The following is a 24,356-nucleotide window of genomic DNA, read 5'->3' on the forward strand; positions in this document are numbered from 1 at the left end:
GCCATCAGAATAAGTAATCATTGCAAATCGATTCTCCAATTTGCTTTGAGCTGCCAACTTGACCCCTATTCATTAATGGGCCAATTAGACTCGTCACTATCCATTTCATACACTTTGCAATCTAATTGCAAGGTGGTGCAAAATAAAACAGAAAAATATCCAGACACACTGTTCATATAGTGATTTAATCGGCAAAAAACTTCCAATGTTTTGACTGCCACGCAGTCTGTCAAAGATGACATGGCAGTCGAAACGTTGGAAGTATTGTGCTGATTAAATCACTTTATATGAAGACAGTGTGCCTGGATATTTTTCTGTTTTATTTTGCACCAACTTGCAATTAGATTGCAAAGTGTATGAAATGGATAGTGACGCGTCTAATTGGCCCATTAATGAATAGGGGTCAAGTTGGCAGCTCAAAGCAAATTGGAGAATTGATTTGCAATGATTACTTATTATGATGGCATTTTGTTTTTTTTTTGTTTTAATATGCGGCCTTTGATTACCTTTTATTGAAAACTAATTACCTAAGCTGCCGATCGATTGGTTTTCCTGTGATCAATCAGCAAAATCCTCTCCCAGGGTTCACTAAATGGCCACCTTTCAGTTTCAAATCAATCCTTCAGTTAGTGTAACTCAGCAGCTACAACGTATTCTTACATAACTAAGATAACATTATCTACTGTTACAGTTTGCAGCTCAAACTGCGGGGAATAGTAGCAACGAATGATCACAAACAAGAAAGTGTTGCAAATATCTTGCACTGCTGGGGAGGTGTGCTAAAACCTTCTGTAGTAATCAAAGGATGCTCCGTATATTAAAACTCATTACATTGGCATTTAGGGTTGAATAAAAAAAATAAAATAAGAGTATTATCTAATACTGCAGAACTGATTTATTTAATTTGTTTTTTTAAATGTAAGATATAGTATTGCTTGGATTCTGCCAGAAGGACTGCAGTGAGCTGTAACCAATGTATATCACGCATTTAAAGTTTCTGAACCCATTTTCTCACGGGCCTGTAAATTAACTACACAGCAGGACAACAAAAACAAATCCTAAACAATTAGATGTTGCATTTTTTTTTGTTTATCGTCACCATGAGCGATCATACAACAGAATCTGCAGAGTAAAATGGAAACAATGTTATTACTTCACACACACGACGGTATAACTTGTTCTGAGGAATGGATAACAGCTTTTTCTAATCAAAACTAACTTGGGTTCAATACATGTGCAAGTCCAGGTGAGCTGCTTTGTGCTGTTACAGGGTAACAATTTAAAAAAGGTGCAGTTTCCCCTACTGCTGCTGGTGTGAGCAACTCCAGTCCTTAAGGGCCACCAACAAGTCAGGTTTTCAGAATACCCCTGCTTCAGCACAGGTGGCAGTCTTCAAAGCTGCTGAAGCACTAATATCCTGAAAACCTGACCTGTCCCTTGAGGACTGGAGTTGCCCACCCCGACTATAGATATATTTTTAAAAAGATTTCTTCACCATACTGTACAATAGGGTGTCTGATTCAACTCCTAGGTTTGCCCTGCACACGGATCTATTAAAACTTTATTTTTGTCCTAAAAAACACTCAATTAGAACAGTTGCTAAGCTTCTCCCACTCGGTGACATTAAAGATGTACGAAACTGTCAGACATTCGCTACATTAAGCGGTTTCCTCTAATTTCCAAAACTTATATACCCTGTGAAATGTTTCACCGAGCCTCAGAGGGCGAGCATTGTCACCAAATAAGCAAGTTTTCAGCGAAATACTGCCAGAAGGTGAGTAAAACATGGTGTGTGTGTATATATGTGCCTTATGTATAGTCTCCGCAGTAAGAGTATTTTGCAAATGATTATATGAAACTAAATACATTGGAATGCACCCTGACATCAATGCCAGGCAAATCGCTTGCACACAGACTCAGCCGCGGTTTTTAACGACTCAAAAAGGGCAATTTTTACATTGTTACCGTTTCTAGACATTATCACACTTGAAAGAGCCTTATCTGAGAAGATTACTATAAGTGGTCTTATCTGACGACATCCACTGTCAACTACACGGAAAGCAGCCACTGTCCCGCCCGGGGGAAAGTGGGAAACAAACGTTGCCATGTAAACATCGACTGCAGTTGTTGGGCTTTATGAATAAGTAAAATTAAAAAACTGCTAATAAAAAGAAGGGTAATAAACTGCTTTAAAAAGGACCTCACATTAAGATCACTTTTAAGTTAGGTCATTTTGTGGGGAAACTGCACCTTTAAATCTGCCCGTGTATCTTGGTGACCTTGAGGTCCAGTAAAAGGTTATTCCTCCAGCATGGATGTCAACATTCTTTTTTTCTTTTTAGTAAGTACCAACTTACATTGGTCACTTATCCAACACTAATAACTTGTCCAGAAGAGCAATCCACAGTCATTGCAACAAAGTGTTGTGTTCTTCCATTTTCAACAACTGAATGGAGAATATTTGTTAGTTACAGAAGTGTCTTTAAAATGATGCAACGAGTCTTAGTTATTCAGCGAATGGTCCTTCTCTAAATTAGTAGAAATACTGGTTATGTCAGAAGTGCTTTTGGGCTCATCATGTTCTTCCAGCTCATCAGTGTCCTTTTCACTTATATAGTGGCTAAGGAAAAAGTCTTCTATTCGATGCAGAAATTCTTCAGCAATTAGAGGTCTAGTTGCCTTTCCCAAAGTCTTTTTCATGCAGGACAAAAGCTATGGCAATGAGAGAATAAACACATTGTTAAAGCAGCATGTGTCTTTGCAGGAAAGTTGTATAGGAAAGTATGCTTTAACATTGAAACAGTATTAGGGAGCTTTTACAGTACACAACATTTGTATCTTTGAGATAGTTACTGCTTAAGGCTGAGTGCGCTCATGCTTGATAGTAGTGATGTCACCAACTCTTCAAGCATGAGCGTTCTGCTGTCCTGCAAAAATTTTAGAGCAGGAGTGGGGGTGAGGGAGGTAGAAGGGGGGGTCGTGGCTATGAAGGGAGGGTGCGTGTCATTTGCTGGATCGTGTGTGTGTCTCCATTCTCTCCCCCCCCTTCCAAAAATGGCAATTAATTGTGAAAAAAACAAAAAACTCTCCCCTGTCCCCTTCCACTCAGCCTATTCTACCTCTCTCTCCCCATTGGTCAGAGCAGGGTCATACGACCCTGCTCACCGCTCCAAAGAAACTCTTGTCTCGCCAAGCCCCAAGCTTAGGAGAGCGTGCGTGCGTGCTCGTGCGCACAGCGTGAGCGTGGACGGGAGGATTATTTTGTATAGACGTAAGCGCGCCAAGTGCATAGCGTGGTCAGTGCCAGCAGGGACTCAGCCTTAGGTTGTGAATCATAGTAGGATTCGTGAAGTCACCACATGCAAACCAGAATATTATTATTCTGCTGCAAGTGTATTTAGAGTTAGGTTAAAGCAAACAACTCCACCTACTGGCAGTAAAGTTAACCTGCAATTGTTCCTTATGGCAGGAGTGTCTGCTATTAAACAGCTTAGAATTAGGGACAGGAAGTTTGTTTTCGTGCAATCAACAATGAGATTATTTTTATGTACAGAGATTTCAAAACCATGTTTAAAAACATTTGATTGTTTTCGTTCCTCAGGAAATACAGATTTTCTTTTCATTTGGGGAGTCTGGAAGGAGAGTGCTGGTAGAGACGCCAACACACCAAGCACAGGTGCTAGAGAACCCCTCAAATATCTCAACACACAGTGTTTACAAACTAACGTTAAACAATCATTTAAAAAATACTTGTGCGTCTGATTTTTGTATAAAAAGTAATCACCCAGACTGAGGCCCATATTTACTAAGCGGTTTTCTGGAAGACACCTTCGGTCCATTACCGGGACATCCCACTTCATAAATAAAGCCCTTAAATCTGTGTAATATGTTACTACCATTGGTTCATTTTGGGCCTAGGACACACAGCACCATTAAACAATGCATAGGGAGGCAAAGGAAAGGGTTCTTTACAGCAAGGGCAGTTACAATGTGGGATTCATTACCCATGAAGACTGTGATGGCAGAAACAATAGATTTGTTCATTAAAAGGTTGGACATCTTTTTTTTTTTTAGAAAGGAAAGGTATACAGGGATATACCAAATAAGTAAACATGGGAAGGACGTTGATACATGGAGTAATCTGATTGCCAATATTGGCAGTCAGGAAGGAATGTATTTTTCCTCTTATGAGATCATTAGATATGTCACTGGGGCTTTTTGTTTGCCTTCCTCTGGATTAATATACTGTAAGTACAAATTTAGATCAAAGTACCTGTCGTCTAAATTTAGCATAGTTGAACTTGATGCACGCATGTCTTTTTTCAACTTCATCTACTATGTAACTATGAGGCACAGCTTACCTTCTGCAAACAGGTGAGGTCAGAATCTTGCCGAAACCTTTTGTTCATAAGAACGCTGCTACTCGAGGAAAGAAACAGTTAAAACAGTGAATGGAAGTATAATCAATCAGAATTTCCCCATCCCTATAGAAATCCCTGAACTCAAAATGGATATTTCAAGGATGAACTAGCTCATGACAGCCAGTGCTGAAGCATTACAGGTTCCATTAACTTAAACCAATGCACAGTTAAAAACCTAATAGTTAAATATTGATCGACATCAGATTATACGTATTTGACTATTTTCACTTGATAACAACATGTAAAAAGAAATATAATTAGTCAACTAATCGATTCAGTGTACGTGGTTACACAGTAAGAGCATAAAAGATAGATGCAGATGCCTCAGTGACTGTGATATGACAACAGTAAAAGAGTAATTGAGTTAGTAATACTGAAGATTAAACGGTATTGCTGAGTGTATTTCCACAAACGATGATATGAAGCCAGTGATCGCTGTAAACATGTATTTAACAACATTCATACCTGTGAGAGAGTCGGTATTTATCTAGTATCCATCTTGTCTTTTCAAACACTAATTCCCAATGAGGCTCTCCCAATAGGTGTTCTACTTCAAACTTATATGGTATTCCTAAGAGATATTAAAACGTGATAGAAATGTTATTTGCTTCTATTCATTATTTAGCACCACATTGTAAATTAAATACCATCTACTAGATTGTGGGCAGTGGGGCTCAGCTCCAGTCCAAGATCACCCCCAACAGGTCAGGTTTTAAGGCTATCCCAGCTTCAGCACAAGTGGCTCAATTAGTCCCTGCTTCAGCACAGGTCGCTCAGTCTTTGACTGAGCCACTGATTGAAACACCTGTGCTGAAGCTGAGATATCCTTAAAACCTGGACCTGTTGGGGGGGTGTCTTGAGGACTGGAGTTGCCCACCCCTGCGCCAGGGAATATGGCTCTTTCTGTTTATGTTTTGCACAACACCTAGAGTGCATGTGGAATATCAGCTACACTAGCGGTGGATGGAGCATGTTCGCCTATATTCACTATACTTGAATAAATGCTCTCCGAGGTGTTTTCCTATGGAAAATCCCACGTGGGTGAATAGTAGCAAAATAGAAAGGATGCGGGCACTCCTTGAATTGTAAAAAAATGTCTTTATTAGTTTAAATGATCATTCAAATATTTGATCAGACTCACAATATGAAAAGCTACAGATGGTCATTTGATGTCAAACATGTGGAACGTGTGAGCAGCTCTTGAATACTGTAGAATAATGGCTGATTTTTTTAGAGCTGCTCCTGGCACATTCAGATGTAGCAAGCTTGATCCTACTTACTGATAACTCAATCTGCGTTTTCACAGGATTCAATGGCAGCAATAACGCAGAATATCACACATCTCACCATAACGTGAGGGTGCAAAATAACCCTGGCTAGGCTGTAGGTTTCCACTGGCTTGCGTGACTTACTGAACAGCCTACTGGGGTTTTGGGAAAGACATCATATTGGCTCATTTTAACCCGGCCCTATATTAATAGGACATGCAATGTATTGCTAATCTCAACGCAACTGGGGGCAGCAAACATTACGTTAGTTCCCTGTTCTGGTGGTGCCCTTGTGGAGCAGTAGGTGTTAAGAGTACGAATACTTACTGTAGGATCCATCCTCGCTAAGATCATCGCTAATAATGAGACAGCACACCTGGGAGTATGGAAGCGGATTGCTGCGGTTGTAAGGACTTATGATCATCCCCAAGAATTTTGCACCGCCGCGGGAAAAATAACTCTAAAGGGAGAAGAGATTACAATGCTTCTCTAATCCACTACTGGACCGCGGAATATCCTTCTCTTGATGTTTTCAAAACCCCATCTTATAATAAATGTACAATTTGTGGGGGGAGAAAAAGTCTAGATGGTAAATGAAATACATTCCTCTGCTGGGAAAAAGTTATTGAACTCCCAACACCTAATAATATTCATAATTCTGTCTGTATTTCATAGTGTGAGGTATGAAGCCATTTGGAAAATCCTACATCAGTACCAGTAAATCATGCAAAAGTTAAACAAATCATCAAACGGCTTATCAAACTTGCAATACGTTTATCATTCTCTGCACATTTACCCATCAATATCTGGGCAGCTTTATTCCAGCAATGGAAACTAATAGTGCTATTGATTCAGAAGAGAAGAAGAGACAGGACTTAAAACAGATTGATTCTGCTTCCCTTACACTGTACCTGATACTTGGCCTGGGTGTCAATATCTCGCATAGAGGGATTGGGGTCAAAAGCAGGATGTGAGTGGTACCATCCAATGACGCTGTAACCTCGTGTTGCCAACGCCTCTGATGCTTGAGTTTGAGAGACAGGGTCCATCTCGCACTGGAGTCCAGTACTGAGGCTGTTGCATGGTTCTGCTGCACAGATCTGCAAATTATCGCAACCTTTTATAATCCCCGTTAACCCTGCTGTCACTTATTTACTTATTTTCAAGTCTGTTGAAGCCTGCTACCGATATTTTGTCCAGTAGTGAAAATATTTCATGAGCTTCATGCCTCAAAAAGGTAATTTACATATAAATATATATTGCTTAAAATATCTTGCTTAAAAGGTAGCCAGGACTTAGAACAAATCGCGGGTATCAAAAGCACACAGAGAGGCTGCCTAGTGAGACTTAGATTGTAAGCTCTTCGGGGCAGGGACTCCTTTTCAAAGTGTCACTTTTATGTCTCAAAGCGCTTGTTAAATATGAATATAGGTACACAGAACAGAGAACAGAAACCCAACTTAAAGCACTCTTCCTCCCAAAGCTGTAAGTTTGAGGAGTTGATTAAAATAATATTTTTATTGATATTAATTATTAAAATAATGGTGATTAAAAAGTACAGACACCAGACACTGACTATAGATCCGATGTCGAGTGTATTGGTCACTGGATCCACAGGGGACCAAGTAGCTGAAGTGAGTGAAATAAACGCTCCAACGAATTAGTTACAATGGTAGATCTATAATGAGCTTTATTAGAGAGATACATTTATTGGTATTCTAGTGTGGACACTGGAGCATTTAGTTCACTCACTTCAGCTACTCAGTCCCCCCCCCCCCCCCCTTATACCTAGTCAGACCATTTGATAAGGGGTGACTGCATTACAAACCCCTTATAGCTAACTGATCTAATCAAATTCAGTTACCTAATTTTATATACTGTGGATCCAGAGTGACCAATACACTCAACATCTGATCTATAGTCAGTGTCTGGTATCTGTACTTTTTAATCACCATTATTTTAATAATTAATCAATAAAAATATTATTTTAATCAACTTATCAAACCTACAGCTTTGGGAGGAAGAGTGCTTTAAGTTGGGTTTCTGTTCTCTGTTCTGTGTACCATTATTACCTACCCAACAGCACCCCTCCCTCACAATTACATTATCTTACAATCATTTAGCTGCAGCGGGGCACCCATATGTGCTACTATGCTATGAATATATGCTGCACACCAACAACAACAAAAAATTAAATAATTCAGTTACCGTTGCCCCTGAGACCAGGGAAAACCTGCCAGTAATCCAAGTAATAACACGAGTCAGGGCAACGGCAGATTTTCTTCAAAGAAAACATTATTTTTTTTTTTTTTAAAGAATTAATTTTTTATTATTTAGCCATAAATGATGATGTTTCGGCCGCTCTCGTAGCCCTTTTCATGTAAAGTGCCACTTTACTTGAAAAAGGTCACTAGAGCGGTCGAAACGTCGTCATTTATGACGAAAGATATTTATTTTTCTTTTAAGAAAATCTGCAGTGCCCTGACTCGTGTTATTACTTAAAGCACTTGTTCCCATTATGTGCTATATTGATATATATATATATATATATATCACGTCTACTACTGCTGTGCAATGTACATCAATGGCGCTGTATAAATAAAGATATACATACATATATAAATCACAGAGCAGAAATTGAACTACAACAGCATTCACTTTGATCACTGCTGACAGACAGGGCGAGGAGCGGTTACTTGGTCCCTTTTGATTAGTTTTTCTAATGCAATACAACAATTTAATGGAACATATGGTTTGTGACAAGAATACTTTGCAGAGCTGTAATAGCCGTATCGAGCCTGGAGAGGTGGAGGTTTCTTGCAAGGTGACAAACCGACATAGGAATTCTGCGTAACTGTAATTCTGCATGCGCTTTCAAGACCTCACAAGTCTCTTGTTGGGTTGTGAATTTGAGATGTGAATACAGACTTACTTCCACAACACTGTCAGATTCAGAATATCTTCCGCCTAATAAGCCTATCACCTCTGCCATGGAGATGTGAGCGTGCTATGGAAAAACAAGGGAAATGCATTAGTGAAGGGGTCTTCCTTTACTGGCTTTGCCATTCTGTAACCCAGGCTGGGCTCAAAAGCTGTGTAATACGGCAGGCATAATGGGCATGAAGCAAAAGATCACAGTGCTCATGTGCATGTCATTACCCAGAATCCCTGGCTGTCGTGGGAGCGCTGTATGCTAAGAGATAAAGGTGAAGAGCAGGGATGCAAGCCTGTCTGAGACATGTGAATGTGCTCACACGTTATATTTTTATGTTGACGGACTTTACAGAGAGGGAACTGACGCACGACAGATTCTTTACATTACTGTTCAATTTTAGAGCCTTACCAAGTCCAATATTAGCATGGCCTCTGCTGCGACTTTCACTCGAAACGGTTCCTAAAACAAAAAGGGCACCTTGTGAGTCAGAGCTGGGGTGCTTAATGCCAGGACTCAAATCCTCCCCCAACGGATCAGGTTGTAAGGATATCCCTGCTTCAGCACAGGTGGCTCAGTGGCTGGGAACCTTAAAACCTGATCTTGAGGACTGGAGTTGAGCACCCCTGAGTTAAAGAATAGCAAAATCAGACAAAGACAGGAGGGAGTATTAGGAATCAGATATTCGTACCGGTTTCTCGTCACTGAACGTACAGCAGGGAATCAGCTGGAAGGGGTCGAAGGAGCTAGAAAAACAAGAAACACTGCCGCTAAGCAACATATTTATTGTCCAAACTGAACTCGCGCCCTGGTTAGTTTTGCAGAAATGCTGCAGTCCCTGTTACTTTCGGATTAATGTGCGGAGGACAGCATAGAAAAAATCCACAAATATTTACTATACTTTCTGATTCTCCCCCCCTGCCCGCCCACGCACCCATTTAAGTCCTTTGAGCTTTTTGAATTACAGCAGTAAAAGCCGCTTATGAACGGTTATTACTGCACATTAAAAGTTATCGCTGCTTTGTGAACATCACCCTATGGGGGTTATTCATTAAACTGTGATAGTGCCGGTCGGGACACTATTGCCTAGAAATGCTTATTGAAGTCACCAGAGAGTCTGTGCAATAGCGCCCCAATTGGCACTATCGCAGCTCATTACGTAACCTAGCAGTCGGGACCTTGTGAGATTTGCAGAGCTCACACACAGAACACACCTAGAAACTCGGATATTGGTAGATTAAAACGTACCACTACATGACAAGTATTAAACAAGTAGCAGGAAGACATTTGGAAATGATCAGACCTCTTGACATGCCGCGATCCTCTGGAGCATTTTGAATGTCTGAACTTCTCCTCACGCCTCCTTGCCAGCTCCTCAGCGGATAGATGCTAGTGGGCAAGAATGTCATTTTAATTAAGGTGATCATTAGCAATGCAGCTCGCCCTACTCCTTTCTGGTATCTGAAGATTTATTTTAAAAAGAAACAAACCAATTAATAATACCTTTATTTCATATAGCACTTTTCTCCCAATGGGTCTCAAAGCGTTTCACAATTAATGACACTATAATGCGCCGTTACTTAGCACATAGGAATTTTGCAGACACTGTCCCTGCCCAGAGGAGCTGACAATCTATGTTTGTGGTGCCTGAGGCACAGGGAGATAAAGTTACTTGCCCAAGTTCACAAGGAGATGACACCGGGAATTGAACCAGGTTCCCTGGCTTCAAACTCAGTGCCAGTCAGTGTCTTTACTCACTGAGTCACTCCTGCTTTCAGCTGCTGTTTAAGTGGTAGTTTACAAATAAGGAAGATAGCCCTGAAGAATGCAGTCTAAGATATTTGCTAAATACGCACAGAGAATCCATATTAAGTATGCGTCTATGTAGCAGATTCAGTGATTAGACCAACTTAGGAGGTTTATTTTTTAAATCATGAATAAAAGTGAAGGCCCTTTTCAAACAACAAATACAAATACTGGCTGCAGTGCTATAAATGGTATATTGCCTATTAAATGCACCCTAGTGGTCAATGTCTGCAAATACAGCCGTCTATTACAGAACTGAATGATAGGAGAAGGGATTGAATCAATCAACGAACCTCAAAAGTCTGTCCCTCCAGATCTTTCGCATCGCACCAGTTCCCCCATGGATCTCGGACACGCCGTCTTCTGGTACGCTAAAACAAGCAAGGTAAAAGCTAACGGACGCTTTGCTTCCTATACAATCCTCACATATACTGTACGGAGGGTATATACATTTATTTCTCTCTTCCATTACTTTTCTATGGAGGAAATACTAGTTTTCTAAATAATGTTTCCAGAAACCAATGAACCCCTGTAAGTTTCCACAGAACCCTTACAATGATGCTCTTCAAATTCATAACATGTTATGTGGGGGAAGACGTGTGTGTGTGTACCAGGGGTGGCCAACCCAGTCCTCAAGAGCCACCAACAGGCCAGATTTTAAGGATATATCTCCTTCAGCACAGTGGATCAGTCAGAATGAGTGAGCCACCTGTGCTGACGCAGGGATATCCCGAATACCTGTCCTGTTGGTGGCCCTTGAGGATGGAGTTGGCCACCCCTGCCCTATACCAAGGGGAGATGCTACCAAGTTGTAGAATCCTTTCCCAACGGTATGAAGCGGTGATAAAAGGTGGAATGTGCTTATTGCCATCCTGCAGAATGCAATTATGAGCCTGGATTCCTCCTGCTCTGTCAGCGGTCAGTGAAGAAAGAGAGAGACGCATTTGTTAGGTTCTCCAAGAAAACTGTAAAACATTCTTTAATCTCCATCGATTTTGTGTGAAATTGCATGAAACCACCTTAAATTATCTCCATCTTTCTCTCTCTAGAGGAAGATAAATTAACAGAAGCACAGCTGGACAAATACAATCTGTGATGGGAGACACTGTGTTACAATTTAATGGGAGTGCAATAAAGGTGCCTCAGAAGAACACTTTTATAAACATCCCTCTGCCAAAACCAGGTGTTATCGCAGACTTCCCTAAAACATGTTATTAATACAAACAGTGTTTCACTGGTCCTGTTGGCAGCAAATGGGATAAGTAATGTTAAGGACCTCAGTTAAAACAATATAATCGGATCTTACCCCCTGACATCAAAAGGAACAACCCACTATCTTCTGCAAGGTTTAAATAGGAAGGTTTTAAATATAATTGGTAATGAAAGTGAGAAGATATGACAATGAATAAAAAGGTCTTTGCGCTAATCCACGCGAATAGCAAAAGCATATATCATCGGAAAGTTACAAACGATACTCTATCCCGGGGTGGGCAACTCCAGTCCTCAAGGGCCACCAACAGGTTTTAAGGATATCCCTGCTTCAGCACAGTCATTGACAACTACCTGTGCTGAAGCAGGGATGTCCTTAGAACCTGTCCTGTTGGTGGCCCTTGAGGACTGGAATTGGCCACCCCTGGACTAAACTCTCACCCAAAAAAGGCAATGTCATTTTGAATATATGATTACAAACCACAAGGTTCTGATGTATTAAAGACCACTTTGTCGTGGCTTGTACTATAGCACTATGAGGCAAAAACAAAATGGCGGTCAACACCTGGAGCACTATGTAGTCAGGCCTCTTATTGGTAGCTAGACTGAGAAGCTGCAGCTTTCCATCTGTTTGAGAGTGACCTTGAAGATAAAGGGTTAACTTTACATACATTCTTACCATAGACTGTAAGCGATGAGCCAACTCGTAGGCGTCTAAAGTGTCTTTTCCTTCCTTGGATCTCGTTTTATCGACTGGTCGAGGTCGGTTATAAACCGCTTGCTCTGGAAATAGTCAGAGAAGCCAGTATAACAGCTGCTAGCAAAATCAATGGAAAGCACAAAAAATAAATAAAAAATAAATAACCGCTAATAACAAGTTTCTAAAACTGAGCGAACGTACAACTAACAAGTGACGTCTCGCGACTTACCACACCCAAAGTTAATCGCTCCAATTAATTCCAAGTAAGTGTGTATGCGTCCAATACAGTTCACATCGCCACAGTTCTTCAGGCCGGGGCGGACTGATGTCTTATTCAGATATTTGGGTTTACAATTTTCCCTAAATGAAAATGTCAGATGTAAAAATAAAAATAATAATTTGCAACATTTTCAAAAGAAGTCTGGTAAGTACAGTAGTCATGTTTAGTTCAAAGACTGCTCTCTTCAGTTAGGTGTACACTAAAATCAGAATAAGGGTTCTGCTTTAAAGGATGTCAGGAAATAAAACAAAAATGTGAATTTCATGCCCACTTCCTCCCAGGCAATGTAGGTTTACTGGCAGCACAAGCTCACATTCTCCTTAACTGTAATATTGTAATACTTCAAAGCCTACTTGAGAAAACAGCATCGAAGATCTTTTTTTCAAGTCCATCAAAATAATAGATCTTTTTTTCCTTAGGGAAAAAAAAAAACCATGTACAGTATATAGATCTATTTTTATTTATTACTGCTGAAGACCATTTACTGGGGGGGGGGGGTGGAGATAAATAAAATAAGTGATGTTGTTACCAACTCGGCATTTCATATTCTTACCATTGGTCCAAAATATAGTTTCGGATCCGAAAGTAACGTCCTGGAGTTTTCGCTTGACGCCCTTCAAAAAATTCAGGAATCGCTTGCTTTTCTTCCTCCGAGATGGAATTTCGGTCTATATGTGCTTCCTGGTCGGGTGGTTTTAGTTCTTCCTCATCGTCTTGATTCTCTGCTTCATTCTCGCACGCAGGGGGTGAATGCGCTGCATGGTGACCGTAGTCGCTCTCGTGGGAATACAGCTCCTGATAAGGAGAGTCACTATTCCCGGTTCCGTACTCTTCATCAGGTGTAGCAGTTTCATTAGGAGTTAGACATGTCAAATCATTGATGGATTCTTTGTCCTCTATGTCTGCTTGTTCACAGAGTAGCATCGGAGAAGTTGAAATCTCTGTTTGCTGTGGTTCTGGCATGAGAGGGCTGTGGTGCATTACAGTATGGGAGGTCGCATCATTCCCACTGCTCTCTGAGCCACGGTCAGTTTTATCGGCTGAATTTATTATGGATTCGCAGACGTCTGGCTTGTCACTCAGCAGTTCATCCAGCTCATCAGTTATATCGATCTCTTCATCATCCGATAGTTTCTCAATCTTAACAGCATTCAGATTTGGGTCCGCTCGGCCTCGGAGTGTTGTGAGTTCATCTGCTAACACCGCTTCCTCCTCAGGGTCTTCCAGGTGGAATACCTGGAGACTTGCAGTATGCAGCTTGGCTTCCTCTCTCCCGCAGTCCTCCAATTTACACTGCAAAATAGCATACAAACGGTAGTGCTGCGTCCACATTAATCAGGAAGGCTGCAAGTCCCTCATTTATTGTGTCTAAGTCCTAAACTGGATCACATTTACAAAAGCAGGTAACGGATAAAACTGCTTCTCCAAATAAACCTCAGAAAAAAAGAAACATGATATACAAACGAGCATTACACAATTTCATGTACGGAAGTATAATATTTTACAATGAAACGTGATATAGGGTTGCTCTGGGGATATACTGTAGCCTCTGATAGTATAGCCAAACTGAAAAGGTCAAGTAAATAGGGATTTACTAGAAGTCACGTGAACAAAAATATTGAAGATTAAGAGGATGATTTTATAAACTCTGAAGCTGCGATTGGCAGAAAACAAGAACACTGACTTGAATAGGAGTCCTGGGATGATCACGATGCGAACAACCGCTTTTGAGTTTATAAAATTGGCTCCTAAAGGGGTTATTTACTTAAGTCTCCCAGCTGTAATACTGGGGCAAAGCCCATGCAAGAGACTTGCACCAGATACAGTATATCCAAGGAAAATCTTCCCATTGCTTTCCTTTTCTTTGATAAATATGGTGCTTTGTTTCCACTCGATTTGCAGCTGGGAGACGTCAGTAAGAACCTTCTAAATGTTCCGTTTGCCTCTTTCCTTGTGAAGAAGTTCAGTCTCGATATGTAGTTGTGTCATGTTTCCTTTACAGGTTACGTTTAGTATAGAAATCACTAGAAACTCTGATGTGCATCTAGTTCAGGGCTGTGCTAACTCTTTATTCTACAGCGCCCGTTTTGTTCCTGAAACTTGGTGAGCAGCCTGTGGCCACCGCTCGTGCGGCTCAGACTCTGTGGAGCTTCCATCTGTTTGTGTGAGTGCTGCCAGTGACGTAGCAGCAGCACGAGGCAGTGGCTGTGGTTTGAATGTAGATAAAAGCAACATGCGAGAGGGACAGACAGCGCAAGGGGTGACAGGCAGCGTGAGGGGTTACAGACAGCGCGAGGGGTGACAGGCAGCGCACCAAGGCATGCGTGCGTCTTTGTGTGAGGAAGGTAATGATACAGTCCTCCATGATACGGTCACTCTTATCACAGCCCACAGGCTCTGAAAGTTTGTACGGCCCTGACACATCAAATTGGTCCAGTATAGGACCTTCATAGCGCATTTTCCGTGTAAGGTCTGCGGTAACATGCAATGTTTCTGCTCAGAATTATGCAGCATAGTATAGTGGCTGGTATTATATATTATTCTATTATTTGAGCCAGATTAATTCTAAACAATGGCACAAAAGCCCCTAAATAACATTAGTGAGTGGGTGACAAGCAAGTCTAAAAGGGTTTGGGTCACAACTCATGATATTGCATTCGAATGTATGTACTGCAAGCACAGTTATCTCGAAGGGCTAAATACGCTTACCTTGTTTTTAAAATAATGCCTTGCGTAGCTCTTAACTTGTAACACAGTACGGCTCCCAATATGCCTTGCAATTTTTGTCCATCTTCTGCCAAATTCAGCCTTTACAAAATAAACGTGGGATGAGTTTCTGACTACATAACTTCTACCTAATCCCGATACGCAGATCAAATAAATCTCTTACAGGAAACGGCATGGTCCAACACAACTTTTCAGGCAATAATAGAGTTGACCTTTTACAATGCAGGGCTCAAAAGTCAAACCTAAAGCGCCATAAACATTAACAAAGTGGGAGAGCTTCTTTGGGAGTGGAGGATCTCTATCTATAATTATGGTGTGGTTCCCAATCATTAGATAATAGGCATTATAGGATAGAGACATATAGAGTCTTGGCAAGCTCAAAACACACACACACACACACACACACACACACACACACACACACACACACACACACACGCACGCACGCACGCACACAGTGATACTGGGTAGTGACCAAAATATATACAAGTGACAAAAGGCCCCAATGATACATCCAGTTACAAATTATTGGGTGCAATAATATGCATTTTATCTATATTCATACTTCATAAATATGGGTCATTTAGTTCAATACTTTGGCCAAAAAATATTTGAAGCCTGCAACCACGTCACAGTTAAACCCATTTCAGTATGTCCCACTCCCAATATCATACATACACCATCATATATTTCTTCCACTTCATAGAGAGACGACGAAACAAAAATGATGCTGCCAATAGCATGGGGTGTGTGACAGATATGCGGTGCCTAAAGGCATATTAATGTACCCAATAATTTATCATTGCATGTAGCATTGGGGCCGTTTTGTCTCTTATTATAGAATACATTATTATAATACTCTCCTTTTGCCAACAATGTGTCTTGGAGCAGCCACCCTCCTCCACTATGCCCGTGCTCCGAGAACGGCTTTCATGTGAATTGATCAAGCTATAATTTTTGGCAAATGTGGAAGATTTATTTATTTTTAATAACAATAACTCCCATATTGCTGCAAACCATAGCACTGAACCACCAGAAAGCCAGAAGATTCTGCAAGTATTACTATGCACTCTGTAGCATGGATGGCCAACTACAGTCTTCAAGAGCCACCAACAGGTCAGGTTTTCTGGATATCCCTGCTTCAGTACAGGTGGTTCAATTAGTGGCTCAGTCTTTGAATGAGCCACGTGCTGAAGCAGCAATAACCTGAAGACCTAACCTGTTGGTGGCCCGTGAGGACTGGAGTTGGCCACCCCTGCTCTAATTTGTATGTACAAAATATAGTAAATCATTCTTGTCCTCCAAATCTTCCAGACTGCTGGGAAAAAATCCCAAAGTAAAAGGATGACATACGGACTAGCAGGTGGGATGGAAATCATGAAAGTGCTTACCAGTCCTTGTTCAAAGAGGTCTTTTTCTTCTGTAGTCCACTTCACAGGGCTGCTGCTGCTGCTGCTTGGTTTAGTGGGAGATCGGAACCTTCACATTAACAACAAAACTAGTCAACGTCAAGGAATCTATCGGATAAATCTTCTAAACTATTCAAAAAATCCCCATGAGATTTCTCTCGAGAGCTTATGCTACATATTTTGGTGAACTATAAAATGTCGTTATCAGTTTATTACCAAACGGGACAATCTGATAGTGCACCTCTCTAAATATATTGAAATCTCACTAAATAAATATAAATATATTGTTATATTAAAAATGTCTCTCTCTGAACAAGCGTATATTAAAAAAAAAAAAGGAAGAGCATAAAAAATGCTTAAAATATAACAATTTGAATAACCAATATGATAAACACTAAACAATATCAACGCCTTATATACATTCTATAATTCCTATGGTGGGTGCTTTCAGTTTGTGAATTTCTAATGTAGGTAATCAATAGTCCAAATAGTTGCAATTGTACGGATGTGCTACTGAATGGACCACAGGCTCACTATTTTATGCGGACTTATTTGCGTAGCTTCGTGAATGATATTCATAGTCTATAGTGCAAAGAACTTTCTTAACTATATACTACACACTATAGCTGTTTTCCTTTTTTCTCCATTCTATTATTTTTATGTCAATTGGGTGCGGCATTCTATACAATTAGAAGTTTGTTGTCAGTTTAAACCTCACTTCTGTAAGCAGACATGTTTTGTATATCCTAGATTTAGCCCTTACAGATATTCAAACCCATCTTCTTACAATCTCACCACATCCCATCACTACCGTACATTACTATAGTGCTCAATTATAATCACCTGCTCGATCAGAGGTGGCCAACTCCAGTCCTCAAGGGCCACCATCAGGCCAGGTATTAGGAATAACCCTGCTTCATCACAGATGGCTCAATCAGTGGCTTATTCTAACTGAGCCACCTGTGCTGAAGCAGCGATATCCCTAATACCTGGTCTCTTGGTGACCCTTGAAGACTGGAGTTGGCCACCTCTGTACTAGATTGCCATGCCATTACCCACACATGCCTGGCCAAGTATTGCCTTATTGGGACTCTCATTTCAGACATACTTCGAAGGCTGTTGTACAGAAGAGATCGGTGGGTGGGTATCTCTCCCATGCCGGAGGCAGATGATGGGGTGTAGGGATGAAGCAGACTAACCTACATTGGTTACCGAGAAGTCTTGCAGGGGTAGAACTAAGATGAGTCAGGACCTAAGCTCTGCCATCTTGGTCATCATCGGGAATAAAGGACATGGCTTCTAAGCGGTTTTGGTGAGGTCACCTCTCTGTCTATAAGAGTTTATAGCTGTACGCCAGTGAGCACATGGGCCGTGTAATAAACATCAGGGGACCCCAACTATGCATAAACCAGATAGGCATTGTGATGTTAATAACTACAAATACTCATACTCCCAATTAGTTTGCAGCGGATTGTGGAGACATCACTATTAAAAAAAAAGAAAAGCGCACGAAAAACAGCATGCATTGTCCCAGGTAAAAAATACTTACGTAACTCTTGTCATTTTCGTCTGTGGACTGCTACTAAAAAGAGCACAATATACAATTCAGTTAAATAGTTTTCATCTAAATTCAGATTGTTCCGTAATCATAGAGGATAAAGGCTATAAAATATGGCACCAAAGACACTTTATGCTGGCATCATTTGTTAACTATTTGAATTGTTTCTGTCCCCCAGACGCTTATCTCCTTTGTATCTGTCGAGTGTCCTGCACCCTTGAAGAGGGCTTATCATCTGTTAATGTACGTCTTCATTGCTAAAACAGGTTCAAGATCATTTGCCAACACTTTGCCAGTGTTGAAGGTGTCCATCAATTCTCTCAAATTCATTCAACAGAACAAATGACCACTAAACACAGCAAAACATTAATAACAAGAAATATGCCACTTGTATGTAAAGAGGGAAGAGCGGTGACTTGTGTTAAAGAGAGGGTAGCACTTATAGATCTGCTCGAGCACAAAGTAATAATCTGAGAAAATGTTTAGGACAGAAACACCGGGACCTATAGCATCAAATAAATTTACTTTGAGAAAATGGGATGCCAAATGTAATTCTTATCAGATCAATTGCTGGCTATTTCTGCATCAATTGTTAGATCTCTTTGATGGCAATAATCTCCCAAAAAAAACAAATGTCAAATTTTCCATCTTCTTGGGAAGACACACCTTCTTAAACTTCTGTTAATAATCCAGCCAAAGATGTAGTTTGCAGACAATACATTTATGTAATAAAATCTAAATTTGGAAAAACTAATATTCCAGTTTGTTGCCCGAGTTTTACCTGCTCATTCCACTTTAGCAACAAAAAGGCATGTATCTACTGTAACTAGGATTTATTGCAGAAAATATTGAAGGCAATGATGTGATAACTTACCTATCGATGTAGCTCTTTTCTCCATCTTTTGAATCAGTCCAGAATTTGGCTGGAAGGGGCTTATTAGATAAGTAATACCTTAAACAAAGCTAAGGAACAACAATTAATTCTGATTACATTGTTTTAATAGACTAAGCCAGTGTTTTCAACCAGGGTTCCTAGGAACCCATGGGTTCCCCCGGGCATGCCTATAGGGTTCCCTGTAGTTTTCAGGTTATTTAAAAATTGTACCAAATGCAGAACAATTTACAATGCATCCGATCTCAGCCGCGCTGTTAGAGAGGGTTGGAGTGCCTCAGAATTTCGCATTGGGTTCCTTAACCAAAACATTTTTGGGAAACTACTGGACTAAGCATTCTTCAGCTTATTGGTGGCATAAAAAGTAACTTAGCGTCAGCAAAACATAGAAGGTGAGGTTAGCTACTGCACGCACAAGTTTCCCAACATGATACAGAAACACTGTGTTTTAAAGGATACTCTTCTTCAAGCAACATTTTCTCGATGACAGACCTGTTTTCTTCACTGATTGTGCTATCCAATGTCCATGGCTTAAACAAAATAAATAACAATAGTTGTAAAACTAGAATTGCATATTAAATCGCAACAACAAAATGTGCTTCTTGGTGTAACATCTGCAGTTCAGTTAAGTAGGAGATACTGTATGCAAGACTAACCAATTTCCTGCAGGTATAACATCTTGATAAACACTATTACTACAAGCTACAGAATGAATTAATTTACTACTCACAGTTAGGACAGCCTCATTTTTCCACATTGAATCAAGGTAGTGATCTGGTACAAACGCAGAGTTCTTGTTCTCATAGGCTCTGCAACATGTATATAAAATATTTACTATATTCAGGTTTCATTCATTTTAAAAGTACAGCTTCCAAACCATGTAAAAATTAGTAAACGGTCCCTAAAAAGCATTAATTACAATTTTGAACTTTCTTAATAGAATTGAAGCAATATGCTTCCATTAATGAATTACCACAAACGATTAAGGGAAATCCTCATCCTTTGCTGTACTACATCACAAGTATTCTTCTATATTTGCAAAGAGGTGAGAAGCTGTAAGACACGTTCAAGTGAATGGGCCATAACGTGCTTTACAGCTTAATAGCGTGTACTAAATATGGCCTTACGTGCAGTAATTGCTTTCCCAGGAATTCCAAAAACAGCCATGTCCAAATACAGCACCAATGACAACAAACTGTAAATCAAATAGCAGTAGGTGGCTCTCTGGTGGTGTAAGGAACCCGTGGAAAAGTGTAATGCAGAAAGAGAAAAGGAAGAGAGAACAGGAGGTTAAAAAAAAACCCTAAAAGGGACAAATATACTGTAAAAGCACATTTAATTTTAAGTGGAGTTCTGCAGGACCAGTGTGTGAATGGTGATGACAAGCATCAGAAAACTGAAAACCTATTACATTAGTTTTATGCTGGGACATGAGCAGATTAATGTATTAAAAAAGATATACAGATATACTGCACATGTACACACAGTATATATTTATATTTTGCAATTGAACATCATTTAAATGGCCCGTACTATTTTTCACTTAACCCTACATATTGGTAAATGAATGATACTGAATCTAATTATTAAAATAAAACTACTTAAAAAGGTAAACACGAGGAGAAACAGCTCACTGGATTAGCCAGAGAACACCAACAGAATCCTTGCAGAACACATCTGGGCCTCCCATATTTTGTCCACTGGACGTTACAGGGGCAGGCACACAAGCGATGACACGGTCGCAATGGCAGAAGGTGCGTGGCACTCGGATGCTACTGAAAGGGTTATTATTTATTTATAAATTTGTTTTACCAGGAAGTAATACATGGAGAGTTACCTCTCTCGTTCTCAAGTATGTCCTGTTCTCAATTCCTGTCTGTTGTATGATATATCCAATCAGAAAAATGGGGGTATGACACCTGCACTGTACCAGTATAACACAGGTGATCTGGGATCAGTGGGCAGGTACGTGGTTAGTGCCGCCTCCTGACTTCTCATCGCCCTCTGGTATCATTCAACCCTGCTTTAAAAACTGCCATCATTGATGTATTACGGCAACTCTGTCTGAAGCAGACGCCCGTGTGGCCACCGCCTTATTGAAAGTAAAGCCCCTTTTGCCTTCAGGTTTCTAGATCTCTGAACCTTCATCAGAAAACCTGGGACACCCCCACTGATTTCTGTTATTCTCACTGATTCTAAGCCCCGGTGTCTCAAAAGCTTCAAATAATGTCCAAGAAGAAATTCCGATATACAGTAGAAGTCAGTATTTAGCCTCTGAAATTGCATATATATTTTTTTACTAGAGCCCACTGATTGGGGACTGTGGAGGCGGACACCCCTAATTGGATGACACTCATTAGATTGTAAGCTCTTGAGGACAGGGACTTGCAGATGTAATTTTGAAGCATTACATAAACGGTAACAATGTACAATAAAATAGATGATGATGATTATTATTATTAATGATCATTATTATGATTTTTTATTATTATAGATCCTAGACGTTGTTTTCTCGCCTCACCCTCTACTGGCTTCATTCACATCCCCTTCAATATCCACATCTGCTTCTTCCGCCATGCTGCCCGGGGCGGAGCCGGGGAGGCCCCGGGGTCAGACTCCAGCCTCTCCCCGCCTCACCCTCCGGCCGTTACTCACAGTACTGGAGGCCGGGGACAGGCCCGAGTGAAGCGGGAGCCACGGGGATAGGGTGGGACATGGCAGGGGACACGCAGGCCGCAGCCCTAACCCACACTCGGTACTGGGACCTAGGCCTGGAGACAGGACCGTACCCGCGTCACTATGACGACAGCCAATCAGGAGATCCCCCTGTTTATCTGAAGCTTGTCCGGCATGGGGGGCGGATATCGGCCATCTTTGTACACCCGATCCTTCGCTGCTGCGAATAGAAAAACCCGGAGCAGGTGAGCGCCATCTCTGTACACCCAATTTATCATTGCTGCAAATACGAAGCGGAGTCCTTGGAAGACATGTTGCTACACCCAAACACATATTTTGAGGGAAACGAGACGATCTTGAGCGATGATTTCACCTGCGGTCTTTCCCACCGTTTTCTACACCTTCTCGAATACCTGCAACCATATGACTTAGAAGTGATCGGCGAGCATTTCCCCTGCCGTGGGTGTACCAACATGGCCGCCTGAGCTCTCAGCTAGCAGGAACAGTTCTCTCCTTTCTCCCCCCACTGTTCCGTCGTTGTCTTAAGTCCTAGTTTTATTATTACAGGAAACACTTGTAGTGTGTGGTCTCTTATCAATACATGGTAGGAGGCTATGTGATTATGTGAGGTGGCTGAGGGTACTCGGACCTGGCTGGCCTGTGACATCCTGGCAGGCCTGTGACCCTGGCTTGCCCTTCCTTGCACCAAATGCAAAGTTGTGGTAAGTACAGTGTGACTGTGTTTGTGACAATAGTTACTAGAGCGGGCAAGCTTCAGACAGTCCTCGGTTATCCAACGGAATTCGTTCTGGAAGTAGCGTTGGATAGTGAAACCGTTGTAAAGTGAGTCCCATGTTAATCAGTGGCGGTGAGTGTTGAATAACGCATTCAGGCGTCGGATAACGGCCCATAGGGTTGTGTTAAGCATTGGATATGCCATTCGTTGTAAAGTGAAACGTTGGATAGCGAGGACTACCTGTACAGTGACCCAGATCATGATGAAGAGTCTGAGGGATCTGAGCCACAAATACCATATAATGCAGTAATGCTAACATCAATAAGCGAATGCACTGGGTAGTGTGTGTGGTTGTAATACAGAAAGTGTCAGACTGCTCTCCCAATACATGGGCTGGATTTACTAATCGTGTCAGGAAAAATATGATTATGCTTGTATTTTATTTACAAGTATATTTTGTATTATATTTCTTTGAATTAACTCGAAACACATTCAAATATTGTATAAATCACCACAGGCTCCTATATAAAGCATTAGGACTGTATTTCCATTGGTTTTAATAAATGATATGTATGTATGTCTTTATTTATAGAGCGCCATTAATATACATAGCGCTTCACAGTCATAATACACGTGACAATCATATAAATAACAAATAATACAAATAACAACATGGGAATATGTGCTTCAGACATAAAAGTAATATTTAGGAAGAGGAGTCCCTGCTCCGAAGAGCTTACAATCTAATTGGTAGCAGGGCATTCTGGTAAGTTCGTCTGCAAGGGGCCAAGCTTTATGTACCAGGTGTATAGTATTAGCCATGGAGCTACTCATATGCTTCCTTTCTGCAGGTGTGTTTTAAGGTGGATAGAGAGGGTGCTTGTCTGGTATTGAGGGCAAGGGCATTCAAGAGGTGCGGGGCAGTCGGTGAGAAAAGTTTAAGGCGGCAGAGGGCTTTATATACAAAGGGGGTAGAGAGAAGACATCCTTGAGCGGAACGCAACAGTCGGGATGGTGCATAGCAAGAAATTAGGGCTGAGATGTAAGGAGGGACAGAAGAGCGTAAAGCTTTAAAAGGAAGTGCGAGAGATGCAGGATATTTGATATGCTGTTCATACCGCTTTCTAGTAATGTACATCTTCCAGAGCTGGAGGTGCGGATGATGCATTCTAGGAATGACTTTGTAGCCCAGTGTTTTTCAACAGTAGTTTCTACGAACACTTAAGTTCCCTGCAATTTTCAGGTCATTTAAAAAATTTACAAAATACAGAAGAATTTACAATGCATCTGATCCCAGACACGCTATTAGAGAGGTTTGGGGTTCCTTACAATGCATATGATCTCAGACACGCTATTAGAGAGGGTTGGGGTTCCGCAGAATTTCACAATATAAATATAGGGTTCCTTAAACAAAAAAAAAAAGGTTAAAACCACAGATAATGCATAGTAAATATTATCATGCTAAAATGACCTCCTTTTAATAGAAGACGCCAAACTTTCTCTTCTACACAGTGTTGTCCGGACCATGTCTACCAGCAGCTGCAAGACGCCTTCCATCTATTTAATAAATACTTTACATTGCTAGCTGGAATGTGTCTTGTGTCAGAAGATGCGGTCTAGACTGCCGGTTCGTAAGTCTCCACCTTGACGTTTAGAAATAATGTATGTATACTACAGTACCTCTTCTTATCTGTATTGAAGCACGCAGTGCTATTATGTTGTTTGGAAAGAAAAATCCGAAT

General features: G+C 40.9%; 2 protein-coding genes across 3 annotated transcripts in view; one reads left to right on the forward strand and one right to left on the reverse strand.

Annotated features, from left to right (window-relative positions):
* Positions 1 to 1,066: 1,066 nt before the first annotated feature.
* Positions 1,067 to 22,057, reverse strand: MYSM1 (Myb like, SWIRM and MPN domains 1). 2 transcript variants are annotated; one of them, XM_075616015.1, is made up of 20 exons: positions 21,724 to 22,057; positions 19,933 to 20,011; positions 19,662 to 19,732; positions 19,185 to 19,262; positions 18,302 to 18,331; positions 16,735 to 16,822; positions 15,326 to 15,424; positions 13,170 to 13,909; positions 12,566 to 12,696; positions 12,316 to 12,419; positions 10,721 to 10,798; positions 9,925 to 10,010; positions 9,313 to 9,367; positions 9,033 to 9,083; positions 8,622 to 8,696; positions 6,601 to 6,789; positions 6,017 to 6,149; positions 4,887 to 4,992; positions 4,362 to 4,419; positions 1,067 to 2,712 (listed from the first exon to the last, which is right to left on the reverse strand). In XM_075616015.1, exons 1-20 carry the CDS (start codon positions 21,777 to 21,779, stop codon positions 2,503 to 2,505), a joined length of 2,517 nt encoding a protein of 838 aa, XP_075472130.1. In that variant the 5' UTR covers positions 21,780 to 22,057; the 3' UTR covers positions 1,067 to 2,502. The 2 variants fall into 2 exon arrangements, with proteins under 2 accessions (XP_075472130.1, XP_075472129.1); XM_075616014.1 differs by having other exon boundaries at positions 18,302 to 18,334.
* The window catches only part of OMA1 (OMA1 zinc metallopeptidase), a 53,971-nt gene continuing 51,316 nt past the window's right edge, over positions 21,702 to 24,356 (forward strand). The window contains exon 1 of the mRNA XM_075616016.1: positions 21,702 to 22,600. The gene's annotated coding sequence lies outside the window, so the exon portion shown is untranslated. The remainder of the gene's footprint in view (positions 22,601 to 24,356) is intronic.

The sequence above is a fragment of the Ascaphus truei genome, chromosome 10, assembly GCF_040206685.1.
Source record: "Ascaphus truei isolate aAscTru1 chromosome 10, aAscTru1.hap1, whole genome shotgun sequence".
Taxonomy (NCBI): Eukaryota; Metazoa; Chordata; class Amphibia; order Anura; family Ascaphidae; genus Ascaphus; species Ascaphus truei.